The sequence below is a fragment of the Herpailurus yagouaroundi genome, unplaced genomic scaffold (genome assembly GCF_014898765.1).
Source record: "Herpailurus yagouaroundi ecotype Mexico unplaced genomic scaffold, PumYag 140, whole genome shotgun sequence".
In the NCBI taxonomy this organism is placed as follows: Eukaryota; Metazoa; Chordata; class Mammalia; order Carnivora; family Felidae; genus Herpailurus; species Herpailurus yagouaroundi.
Genome location: NW_024412395.1, coordinates 54,811,363 through 54,824,679, shown reverse-complemented (window position 1 = coordinate 54,824,679; position 13,317 = coordinate 54,811,363). Strand labels below are relative to the sequence as shown.

Genomic DNA, 13,317 nt, shown 5'->3' with positions numbered 1-13,317 from the left:
CGGTGCGAGAGGAGCGAGCGCGAGTGAGAGCGAGCGGCGCGAAGGGAAAGGGGAGGAGAGGAGAGGAGAGGGGGCAGGGGCAGCGCGGGGAGGAGGAGGAGGAGGGAAAGAGGAGGAGGAGGAGGGTTACAGGCAGCGGCGGGCGGGGGCAGCAGCAGGAGAGGAGGAGGGATCCGCCGCCGCCGCCGCCGGGGGGCGGGTGGGGGAGGGGAAGGGGACTCGGTCCGGGCTTTCGGAGTAATTTCGCCTCGGCCCGCGGGCCCCCTCCCTCTCCTCCACCCGCCTTCCTCCCCACCCCCACCCCCCCGCGCTGTGCCTGCAGCTCCCGAAAAGCCCGTGAAACAAGAGGAAATGGCTGCCTTGGACGTGGACAGCGGCGGCGGCGGCGGCAGCGGCGGCGGCCACGGCGAGTATCTGCAGCAGCAGCAGCAGCAGCACGGAAACGGCGCGGTGGCGGCGGCGGCGGCCCAGGTGAGGAGCGGCTGAGCCCCGGCCCGGCTCCCCCCTAGCGCCGCTTTCTCCTCCCCTCGCCTCTCCCCTCCCTCCGCGCCTCTCTCCTCCCCTCCCCCCGCCCCGGGAGCTGCCCGCCCGAGGCGCCAACGCTCCGACCCCGCCCGCGCTCCCCCTCCCGCCGCCTTTTTGTGAGTGTGTGTGTGTGTGTGTGTGTGTGTGTGTGTGCGCGCGCGCCCGCGTGTGTGTGTGTGTGTGAGTGTATGTGTGTGTGCGCGCGCGAGCGTGAGAGCGTGTGCGCCCTCCCGGGGGTGGGTTCCGGGCGGAAGGTGGAGGCCCGGCGCGCAGCCTGCCGCCCGCCTTCCCGCGGACGGTGGAGCTGGTGTGCGTGCGAGCGGGAGGACTCGAGCCGGAGTCGAGGAGGAGGAGGAGAGCGCGGGCTGGCGCTCGCCCGGGCGCAGCCTGCGAGGACCGAGGCGCACTTCCTGTGCGAGCGGCGGCCCGGCCCTAACCGCCACCCCCTCCCCCTGTCTCCCTCTCTGAACCCGCCCATCGGGGGTAGGACACTCAGCCGTCACCGCTCGCCCTGCTGGCCGCTACCTGCAGCAAGATAGGGCCGCCATCGCCGGGCGACGACGAGGAGGAGGCGGCTGCCGCAGCCGGGGCCCCCGCCGCCGCCGGAGCGGTAAGTCTCGCGCGCGCGGCCCGCCCCCGCCAAGGCCCTGGGCCCGCCATCCCGGGCCTGCGGCGCGCCCGCCTGCCCAAAAGGCCTCCCGGGCGCCCGCGTCTTCCGCGATACGGACGGATCGCGCAGCCGGGGCGCCCTTTCGGGTTCCTTCGCGTGCCTCTGTGGATCAGAGGCCAGCCCCGGCTTTCTCTAAATTGTCACTGTGGCGCCTCGATCCAAATTCACTACAAAATGAAGTCAGAGAGGGCGGGGGTGGAGGACTCCAAAATGGATGTTTGAGCATTTCATATCAGTGCTGAAAACTCCTTCGCTGAACAGTACAAAATTTTCAAGCACAGCCTATCGGCCATAGATAGTATCAACTACAGAGGCAGTGTCTTTAGTTTCTAGTGTTTTTGAACCTGGAGCTTTTTCTGCTGCAACTTACTAGTTCTTACTGATTTAAATCTTAAATTGCTAAAAAGAAACCAAAAAAGGAATGAAGGTTTAGTCTTTGAATTACCTTTCTGTATGCAGCAGTGAATACTTTGTGAGTGCTTTTTTTTTTAGTGGCCATTCTAAATTGATGAATTTTAGTTTTTGCAGATGACTTAAATTTGTGATTTTTCGTAAGTGGAGTAAGTGAAACATTTAATTCGCGACGGTTGAAATCCGCGAAGTTACTTAGACGATACTTTGGCTTTTGAAATTGAATATGGAATACCAGTGTTAGAAACAAAAGTACACGTAAGGAATTGTATTTACATGCATACTAACGTATACTGTACTTACAGTTGAATGTGATTGGCAGAGCTGTATTTCCATTTTGTTATGATTACCGGTCTGATACAATGTGATGGGATCCTGTTTGTAGTGTTTTTAGTTTGGGGGCAGAGGGTGGAGCTGGTCAGTGTGTTTCATGAGTGCTTAATACAAATTAGCTAGACAAAATTTTTAAGACAATCAGTTGTGAATTTTATCTGTTTGAATCGTCGCTGTTGTGTTAAACATGTGGATGTGTTCACTTGTTAAATAATTAAAACCTCCCAGTTTTTTTTTTTTTTTTTTGAGGTGGATTATGGGAATTGGTTTGTATAGAGATATTTTGAATAGTCACTGTAGACAGAAAAGTTTGATATTTGGCATAGTCTGCAGGAAATTCTTAGTATGTCTAGGCACTAAAAGTGAAGCTAATGTTAAGCTATATTGTTAAATATTGTATTTGTATTTTTAGTACTTCAAATTATATTGTAGAGGTATATGAGTAGTTTTAATGTCTTAGAAAGTATTTTAGGTTTTGTGCTTTTGTAAGCTGATTAAAATGTAAAAGCATAAAATTATATTTGTGAGAGGCATTGTTACTTTTAAACTTACGGATTGGTAAGCATTTTTTAATGAATTATTCCTCTAGGCCCATAGAGCCAAAACAAATGGTTTATCTTAAAAAAACCACTGTACAAGTAAAATTGTGAAGCAGATTGCTTCTACTTATCTTTTAAAATATTTTCAATTAGAACAAAAACTTGTAACCACAACTTAGCAAGTGTATATAGCTCACTGTTAGGGGAGGGGGAGGGGAGGAGTAAAGGAGGAAGTTATGGGTGAAAAATATGTATATGTATATGTACTTGTAGATGGGAATCTCAGCCCTGGGAGTAGAACACTGTCTCTAGTCTCATCCTCCTGTGGCCATATACTTGTAGGGAGCTTGTTTCTTTGCCTCTTTGACTCCTCCTCTCAGTTACCAAATCTCTACTGACATCACATTTCCCGCCAGATGAACGTGAACTAGAATCAGTAGGAGCACTTTTTTCTTTGTATGTTTGGTATGCATGCATAAATTTTTTTCACCGAGTAGAATTAGCAAGACTGGCTTGAGTATGTTTGCCTTAGCAAGTGGGAAAATTAGTTTTCCATTTTAAAAATGAATTTCAGACATGTACATCTCAGAAAATGAAAAAATTTAAGCAATTTTTATGGGCATTTTTTTCTACTTAAAAATGTGCTTAGGTAATCTAACTGTAATCACTCAAATTACTGGGAATCATGAGAGGCCTGTTAAGAGCTTTTGTAGCTGTGCTTTTTTAAAATTTTATTTTGCAATAATTTTATATTTATAGAAAAGTTGCAAAGATAGAACTGGGAGTTACATTATACCCTTCACCCAGCCTCCCCTAATGTTAATATAACCATGTTTGTCAAAACTAGGAAAGTAACAATAATACAGTATTATTAACTAAATTACAGACTTCATTCTCATTTTACTTTTTTCCCCACTAATGCCCATTGTCTGTTCCAGGATCTAATCCAGGGTAACACATTGCATATAGTATTGTGTATGAAATCAAGTGGAAATGTACACATAAAATTCAACTTTATGCTAGTTGAGTTTGGTACTTTGAGATTAAAAGGGCATTGAAAAGCCAGTGAGCTACACTGGAGATTTGTTTTAAGTATTTTGAATTTAGAATTTGTTATAATATGTTAGGGGTTCTTTCTGGATCCTGGCCAAGAATGTTTGGTTACCTTCAGACCAGTGTTGAATAGGTCTAATCATAAAGCATTCTCAACTGTAATGTTCCACAGCATGGACTCCCAAAGTTGGTTTGATGTCAAAGCCCTTTTTGTACTTTATTCTTAAAAGTTGTTTAAAAATAAATCAAGAAATATAAGAAGTAGACCTTTATGTCACATTAATTTGTCCAGTCTGTATTCATGTGAGTTTCTGGATTATTTATTTGCTTATTTCATTTGTACTTCAAGTTGTGATCAGTTAATTGGGTAATTGTTTTTATTTGAAGTTGGTTTGAGTTCTTTAGTGTTCCTTGAAGATTTTAAGAAACTTGAGTCGTTCTTAGTTTCTTTCCACCTTAGCTTCACACTTGTTTTTGTTTCCAGTAACACTTTGTCCTTGCCGGGTTCTGGCTTTCACAAAGCCATTTGTGGGAACTGAGAAGTTAATAATCCTTTCCAAATGCTATGCAATAAGTGCTATGCATTTTTCCCCCCTTCCACAGGTATTATCTGAGAAGATAGCCTCTTTTTTTTTTTTTTTCCCCCATTCAACTGCTCCTCCCCCCTCCATTTTTATGCCTGGTTGCACTGGAGAAAGCCCTTGTAATGAATTGCTATAGCAACGTCCTAGGGCTACTCTTGGTTTTGGTCCTTTTTACGGTGTGATTATGTGTTTATGTACAGAGGGAGACCTAAGAGTACCTTCAAGTTACAACTTTTTACGATAATGCCAACTTCCATGTCAGCTTGGTGTTTGTTAGTTGTCTGATAAGAATATGAAGAGTTACTGAGACAAACACTGGTGGATTTTTCTTGAGAGTTATCTTGAACCTAAACCAAATGCTAGTTCTTGCCTGGGTTATGTGTTTTTAGGTCTCTCTTCTTTTGTTTCTGTAGTGTTTCCAATAAGCCTAACATTAGTGTTTCCAATAGCTTAACATCACATGTTTTTACTTTGGTCTCTTGATTTTATGAATCGTCATCTCTTTGAGTGGGGTGCTGCTAATGAAATTTCTCTCACAAATGAATGGGCTTAGTAAAGGCTCTATAGTTTTGAAAGTTTGGGGGGGGACTTACTGTTGAATTATGGAAAGAAATTGGTTTAAAATTGGGAGTTTTTCATAGAAGACTTTAATATCTCAAGGTCAGTTTTATTGATCCATTCTTTCTGTCATTTTCTTTGCAGCGATTTTAAAGTAAATACTTTTAACTATTCATTCAATAAATATTTACTGATCTTTATGCCAGGGATTGTACTAGGCATTCAAATCATGCTGTGTCCTCATAATTTGAGTAATCATAATGATAGGATTTTAGGATAGTGCTTTATAGCATAGTGGTTTATAGCATAGTGGTTTATAGTTTATAAAGCATAACGCTTTATTTTGATTCTTAAGATCCTGTGAGGTAATAATTTTCCCCCTTTTTTTTTTTTTTTTTTTTTTTTTAAAACTTATTTTGAGAGAGCGGGCGTGTGGGCTCTCTCGCTCAAACAGGGGGGGGGGGGGGGGCGGGGCAAAGAGAGAGGGAGAATCCCAAGCAGGCTCTGTGCCCTGTCAGCTCAGAGCCTGAAGCAGGGTTTGAACTCCAGATCGGTGAGATCCTGACCGGAGTCAAAATCAAGAGTGAGTTGCTTAACCAACTGAGCCATTCAGGTGTCCCAGTTTTCCCATAAAAAAAAATTTTTTTTTAATGTTTATTTATTTTAGAGAGAGAGAGAGAGAGACAGACAGACAGACAGACACACAGCACCAGTGGGGGAGGGGCAGGGAGAGAGGGAGACAAAATCTGAAGCAGGCTCCAGGTTGTCAGCACAGAGCCCAACGCAGGGCTCGAACTCAACAACTGCAAGATCATGGCCTGAGCTGAAGTCAAATGCTTAACTGAATGCTTAACCGACTGCTTAACGGACTGAGCCACCCAGGTGCCCCCCACCCCCATTTATTTTTTTTTTATTTTTTTTTCAACGTTTTTTAATTTATTTTTGGGACAGAGAGAGACAGAGCATGAACGGGGGAGGGGCAGAGAGAGAGGGAGACACAGAATCGGAAACAGGCTCCAGGCTCTGAGCCATCAGCCCAGAGCCTGACGCGGGGCTCGAACTCGCGGGGCTCGAACTCACGGACCGTGAGATCGTGACCTGGCTGAAGTCGGACGCTTAACCGACTGCGCCACCCAGGCGCCCCCACCCCCATTTTTAACATAAGAAAATTGAGTCCTGCTTTAAATCACACACAATCCCACAGTTTTAGCTAGAAGTCAGTTCTTTTCTTTATAATGTAATATACTTACCTCCTCCAAACATAATTGTGGCTTAAACCATGAAAGTCTAATAGTTTTCTGATTCAGTGTTTTTCCTCCAATTCTATTAAAATTAATATTGGTAAATTTTTTAAAACTAAATTTATTTCGTTTAAAAGATCCCTTTTGCCTGTCTCTTGCTTAAATTATTTGTTGCTGTTTTTCTTCCCTCTGGGTTTGTGCTTCATAAATATTTCTTATGTATGCATTTCTCCTTAGGTTTATTCAAAAAGTTCAGATGCATCATGCTGTGTTACTTAACGTTTGGGGATTTCCCTTCAATTAATGACCTGCATTTTTGGGAAAAGTGGTACCACAATTTATTTTATTTAACTTCTGGATCCTTGGATAGTACTTAGTCAGATTTGTCATTTGAGTAGTTATATTTATTTTCAAGGAATTTCTTGACTAAAAAGCTGTTCACTGATGGTTGATTATTTGCCTTTACTACTATTTTGTAAAAAAAAAAAAAAATACTTCAGATGCCATAAATTTGACTTTTTTTAAAGAATGAAAAAAGATAAAATGCCATATGATAAAACAATCTGTACCTGAGATACTGTATTCTTTGATATAAGTTGAATAATTGTAAATTTAATGCTGGTCAAAATTCAGAGGTGAACAACAACCTTAGGAAGATAAAGATTGGATATTAGACATATTTTAGTGTAGATTTCAGTATAAAGTCTAGATGTAAATGTCTTTAGATTATTTAAGATGCCAAGAGACTGAAATGAAACATGAATTATTACTCAGATACTGAGAACGATGACTTAAGCTTATAATTCCTATACCAGATAGAAGTTGAAGAATGACATGCAGCTTTAATGACTGGTCTTCATTTTAGTAATTTAAGTTTGATAAGTTTAAATGTTTGTATTTAAAAGATGATTATTTTAGTTGAAGCTTACACATTTGTACTGGGTCCCACAGTTTATCTGTCTTTAGTCTCTTCCGCCTTTCTTTCAGTCTCCTTCACTGGGCCTTAGTTTATCTTTATAAAACACAGATCTTGATTGCATCACTTGCTTAAAAACCTTTTATAGCTTTCATTTATTATCTGCAGGATAAAGTCCAAACTCCTTAGCAGGATCTACAAAGCCATTAACTACAGGCCTTGATAAAAATGTCTTGTTCCCCATTACTTTTCTCTATGAATATGAGCCTTTTCTGGATTCTCTTGAACTCCACAAACTGTCCATTCTTTAGAATTTACTTTTGTTTGTGAATATTTTTTTATGCCTTTATTAATGCCCCTATCTCTCTTTCCTAGATGCCTACAGTGAAATCATAAATTTATTCTAAGAGTACTTTAAATATCTCGTGTGATACCTTCCCCCCCCTCCCCCCCCAATCTTCTATGTTCCCCTTCTATGGCTAGTGCACACCTATATTCACATAGTAGTAGCATGTATTTCTGTGTCTGCTTGGATAAACTGTGAACCATTTAAAATAGAGAGTGTGTGTTTCATGTGCTTACTCATGCTTATTTCAACTTGGCACATATGCTCAAATGTCTTGAATTGAGTTATTAAACTGTGGTTCATCCATTGAAATACATGCTTTTCAACTATGCGTCTGCATGAGAATTAGGTAGTGAGTTTCTTTAAGAAACTTTTAAAATCTGGTTCTACAATATTTGCATTAAGTTTTGTGGACTGGTTTATACTGAGAGAACAGTTTATGTCTTAACTGTTTTTTATGGTCATAGACCTCCTTTGAGAATACAGTGTAACCCTAGATTATCCTTCTGCTCCCCAGTTGTACTTTCTCAAAAAGTTGCTGTGTTATTTTAGAGGATTCAGAGATCTCTTGAAGCCCAAGCATGGGTCCTAGGTTGAGAATGCTGGACTAGATTTGCTTATGTTTTCGTTGTCTAGTGATAAGCATAGTCATAGGAATTCACTTATAGATGGAGAAGGAAGTGGCATAGGAATGACTTTATTTTGAGGGTAATTCATATAAGGTCTTATTCTCTGTGTCTTTACCCTTGATCTTAGTGGGAGACAAGTTTGGTATGAATTAAAGGCCTAGGTTCTGTAGTTAGACTTGGCCTAGTTTTAAATCCTATCTTGGCCATTTGATAGCTGTGTGATTTTTCTCAGTTTTTCATTTGTGAAATGAGAATAGTGATAACCCCTACCTAACAAAATTGTTGTAAGGAGTAGATGATAATAATCTCATAAATCACTATCATAGTACTTGGCATTAAAAGAACGGCTCCAATGTGAGACATTACCTTTATTTTCTTAAAAAAATTTTGCCCTTTGATGTTGATGTGTAAGATTTTATTGCTTTCTGCTTTCCTGTGTTGCTCAATCTGTAAAATATGAGGATGATAACAAAATTCTGTTACGTAACAATACACAATATATATGTCTGTCATTTTCCTGCAAACATAAATAGAGTGGTAGATAAAATCATGTCTGTATCCTCCAGCTTTTAGATTCTGGAAAAACCTTTCAGGTGGAGTGACTTTGCCATGTGGTCACAGGGCAATAATCTTTGCTCATTAAAAAATTTTAAGGTCTCATATTTTTTTTGTAGTTCATGGGAAAAGTAAAGAATATGATGGCTTGCTAATGGAATAGTCCTAGCCAAGAGTTTACTCTGGAAGACATTAATATGTGCCATAAAAGGGGAGCTTTAATAGTTTGACTTAAGGTTTAGAGCAGTAATACACAAATCTTAATTTTTCTTATTTAGGTGATTTGATAACACTGTACTGGTTATGTTTCCTTTTTGTACACAAATATAATGTACCTGATTTAGTGATACGTATTTTAGTATATATATTTTTTGAACTCCTCCGTGTTTGTGATAATGTTTGGTTTGAGCGGTTCATAATCTTTTCTAGCCACCTGTATTTTTATTTATTTAACTGTATGGATTAGAGATCATAGGTGAGGGAATAGAAGACCAGTTTGTGGTCATAAAACAAAGAATACTCTGAATTTTTTTCCTGCTCAAATAGCATGGGTTATCTTTGTAATAATTAACAAAATTGGAAATAATAGTAAATATTATGGTTTGTATAGTACTGTCTCAGGTATTTGAAGTCTACTGTGTTACTAAGAGAACTTTTAATTTCAGGTAGTAGTATTTATGTCAGTTTTTAAGATTTTTTTGAGAATTGATTCAAATATTTCACAGACATATGTCGCATAACATTTTTTGTTTTCTTTATCCAGACAGGCGATTTGGCTTCTGCACAGTTAGGAGGAGCACCAAACCGATGGGAGGTTTTGTCAGCCACACCTACAACTATAAAAGATGAAGCTGGTAATCTAGTACAGATTCCAAGTGCTGCTACTTCGAGTGGGCAGTATGTCCTTCCCCTTCAGAATTTGCAGAATCAGCAAATATTTTCAGTTGCACCAGGATCAGATTCATCAAATGGTACAGTGTCCAATGTTCAATATCAAGTAATACCACAGATTCAGTCAACAGATGGTCAGCAAGTTCAGATTGGTTTCACAGGCTCTTCAGATAATGGGGGTATAAATCAAGAAAGTGGTCAAATTCAGATCATTCCTGGCTCTAATCAAACCTTGCTTGCCTCTGGAACACCTCCTGCTAATATCCAGAATCTCATACCACAGACTGGTCAAGTCCAGGTTCAGGGAGTTGCAATTGGTGGTTCATCTTTTCCTGGCCAAACCCAAGTAGTTGCGAATGTGCCTCTTGGTCTGCCAGGAAATATTACCTTTGTACCAATCAATAGTGTCGATCTAGATTCTTTGGGACTCTCGGGCAGTTCTCAGACAATGACTGCAGGCATTAATGCCGATGGACATTTGATAAACACAGGACAAGCTATGGATAGTTCAGACAATTCAGAAAGGACTGGTGAGCGGGTTTCTCCTGATATTAATGAAACAAATACTGATACAGATTTATTTGTGCCAACATCTTCTTCATCACAGTTGCCTGTTACTATAGATAGTACAGGTATATTACAACAAAACACAAATAGCTTGACTACTTCTAGTGGGCAAGTCCATTCTTCAGATCTTCAGGGAAATTATATCCAGTCGCCTGTTTCTGAAGAGACACAGGCTCAGAATATTCAGGTTTCTACAGCTCAGCCTGTTGTACAACATCTACAACTTCAAGAGTCTCAGCAGCCAACCAGTCAAGCCCAAATTGTGCAAGGTATTACACCACAGACAATCCATGGTGTGCAAGCCAGTGGTCAAAATATATCACAACAGGCTTTGCAAAATCTTCAGTTGCAGCTGAATCCTGGAACCTTTTTAATTCAGGCACAGACAGTGACCCCTTCTGGACAGATAACTTGGCAAACATTTCAAGTACAAGGGGTCCAGAACTTGCAGAATTTACAAATACAGAATACGGCTGCCCAGCAAATAACTTTGACGCCTGTTCAGACACTCACGCTTGGTCAAGTTGCAGCAGGTGGAGCCTTGACTTCAACTCCAGTTAGTCTAAGCACTGGTCAGTTGCCAAATCTACAGACAGTTACAGTGAACTCTATAGATTCTACTGGTATACAGCTACACCCAGGAGAGAATGCTGACAGTCCTGCAGGTGAGTCTTAAGTCATGTCATGCCATAGATCAGTGATTTGTTAACATGTAGGGATATTTTTTGGTTTAAGGTGTTTTCAGTATCTGGGTATCTTTAAAGGTGATGATACATTTCCCTATGTTTGTATGAAAGGTAGACATCAAAGTGTCTTCCAGATTGTTCTTCACTGAAAAGTTTTGAAGTCAAGGAATCATTTCTCCATTATGCCAAGTATGTTGGTAGTTTTTCCCCTATTTTATATCTGTTTTCACCTTTGATTCGTGTTGATTGGTGGCATTACAAAATTTTTATTTGGCAGGTAAGGTGTCTTGGTTGTGCTTGGTGTGATGTAAGTTAAATGTTTTATGCATTATTTTTGGTTGGGGAATTAGGTTGGCATGGTGAAAACATAGCACTGGGAGCCAAGACTGTCTCCCGTACTACCTAGCTGTGATTTTGGCCAAGTTACTTTTTCTCTTGCAAACTTGGTTTTCTCATTATATAAAATGGGGTTGTTGGACTAGGTGACTATATCTAGGGTGCCTTCCAGACCTAAAATTCTTTGATTTTGTGATAGTTTATTCTTACACGTGTGTAGCTGAGCATTAAACTTAACCGTGCTAGATACATGGTTATTGATAGTATGGGTAGAAATCTCAGAAGTCTATTTTTCGAATGTTGTGTAGAAATTAAACAGTTGTAAAAGAGATGGTATCATTATTACTTTAATGTTCTTTAGATAACGTTTTATTGAGTGTTTTGATGTGCACTAAATCCTTAGTTTTGCTCTTCTATTTTGTATTTGGGTTATTGTGTTGATTGTACTACTGTTATAACCTGAGTGAGTCAAAGATTCCAAACTCTTACATTAGGACACTTGAATTTAATTTTTTGAAGTAATTCCCATCACCATAGATATTACTTTTTTTCTTTGAAGAAATTTGTCATACATGCTTAGAAAATCCGAATTGTTCTGAAGCCTCAGATCTGTACTTGGCAAGACTTCAATTGCATTTGAGCCTCCTGAAGCAGTGGTTTAGAGCAGCCATTATAAAAGCATGGTCTGTGGATCCTTGGGGGATCCCAGAAACCCTCTCAGAGGTCCTTGATGTCAAGGACACCACTTTTCATAATACTGATGTTATTTGCCTTTTTCATCATGTTGACATTTCCCTGATGGTGGCTAAAATGGCTTCTGTCCTGGCAAAAATGAAAGTAGTACCACTTCCAGGCTTGTTGTATTCTTCATGACCATGTGCTTGCAGTTAAAGAAAAATGCTATTTTCACTGAAGAATGACCTTGATGAACCAGTCAAAATAGTTGTTTTTCCTAAATCTTGACTCGAGTGCTGCATGTCTTTTTAAAAAAAATAGCTTTACTGAAGTACAAGTCACATACCGTAAAGTTCACAATTCACTCTTTAAAGTATATAATTCAGTGTTGTTTTTTTTTAATGTAATCACACTTGTACAGCCATCATCACCATCTAATTTTAGAGCATTTTCATCACCCCGCAAAAAAAAAAAAAAAAAAAACCCATGCCCATCAGCAGTCACTCCTCATTCCCTCCCTCCTCTTAACCCCTGGCAACTGTTAATCTACTTTCTGTCGCTTTGGATTTGCCTGTTCTGGATTTGCCGATTATTTCAGATAAGTGGATCATGCATTTTGTGGCTTCTTTGTGTCTGACTTCTTTCATTTAATATAATAATTTCAAGTTTCATCTGTATTGTAGCCTGGGCCAGTATTTCATTCCTTTTTGTGGCTGAATTATACTCCATGGTATAGATCTACCTCATTTTACTCATTTACCTGTTGACAGACTGTGTTTCTACCTTTTGGCTATTGTGAATAATGCTGCTGTGAACATTTGAGGACAGTTTTTATGTGGGCATGTTTTTATTTATTTGGGGTATATACTGAGGAGTGGAATTGCTGGATTGTTTGGTAACTATGTTTCACATTTTGAAGAGCTGCTTACCAAACTTTTTCCAAAGCGGCTTGCACCATTTCACCATTTTATGTTCTAACCAACACCCGTTACTATCTTTTTTTAATTTTTTTATTTTTATTTATTTATTTATTTTTTAATTTTTTTTTTCAACGTTTATTTATTTTTGGGACAGAGAGAGACAGAGCATGAACAGGGGAGGGGCAGAGAGAGAGGAAGACACAGAATCGGAAACAGGCTCCAGGCTCTGAGCCATCAGCCAGAGCCTGACGCGGGGCTCGAACTCACAGACCGCGAGATCGTGACCTGGCTGAAGTCAGACGCTTAACCGACTGCGCCACCCAGGCGCCCCATAATTTTTTTTTTTATTATTTTTTTAATGTTTATTTATTTTTGAGAGACAGACAGTGACAGAGTGTGAGTGGAGGAGGGACAAAGAGAGAGGGAGACACAGAATCCAAAGTGGGTTCCAGGCTCCGAGCTGTCAGCACAGAGCTGGATGTGGGGCTTGGACTTACCAATGGGGAGATCATGACCTGAGCCAAAGTCGGATGCTTAACTGACTGAGCCACCCAGGCACCCCTCTTTTTGATTATAGCCATCCTAGTGGATGTGAAGTGCTGTCTCGTATTTAATTTGCAGTTCCTGCTGTGTCTTTGTAATATTCTTTGTGACAAAATGGGAAGTATGCTTTAATGAAGCAATTTCTACGTCATACCATAAACAAGATGATTATCTTTAAAAAAATTTCTTTTCCAATTGTGCAGTTGTGTGAGTTGCAAGGTGAACTAAATGCTATTTTTGTGAAAGAGTGTTTTTACTTGAAAGAACAACTGACAAACTATGGTTATTGAGAGACTCATGTATTTAAGTGCAAATATTTTCTCAAAAAAAAAAAAAAAA

At 40.3% G+C, this 13,317-nt stretch overlaps 1 protein-coding gene across 1 annotated transcript in view; it reads left to right on the top strand.

Annotated features, from left to right (window-relative positions):
* The window catches only part of SP3 (Sp3 transcription factor), a 59,926-nt gene that overhangs the window by 453 nt on the left and 46,156 nt on the right, over nt 1-13,317 (top strand). The window contains exons 2-4 of the mRNA XM_040475416.1: nt 323-471; nt 1,013-1,135; nt 9,124-10,483. Of these exons, the coding sequence (XP_040331350.1) occupies nt 323-471; nt 1,013-1,135; nt 9,124-10,483 (1,632 nt within the window). The remainder of the gene's footprint in view (nt 1-322; nt 472-1,012; nt 1,136-9,123; nt 10,484-13,317) is intronic.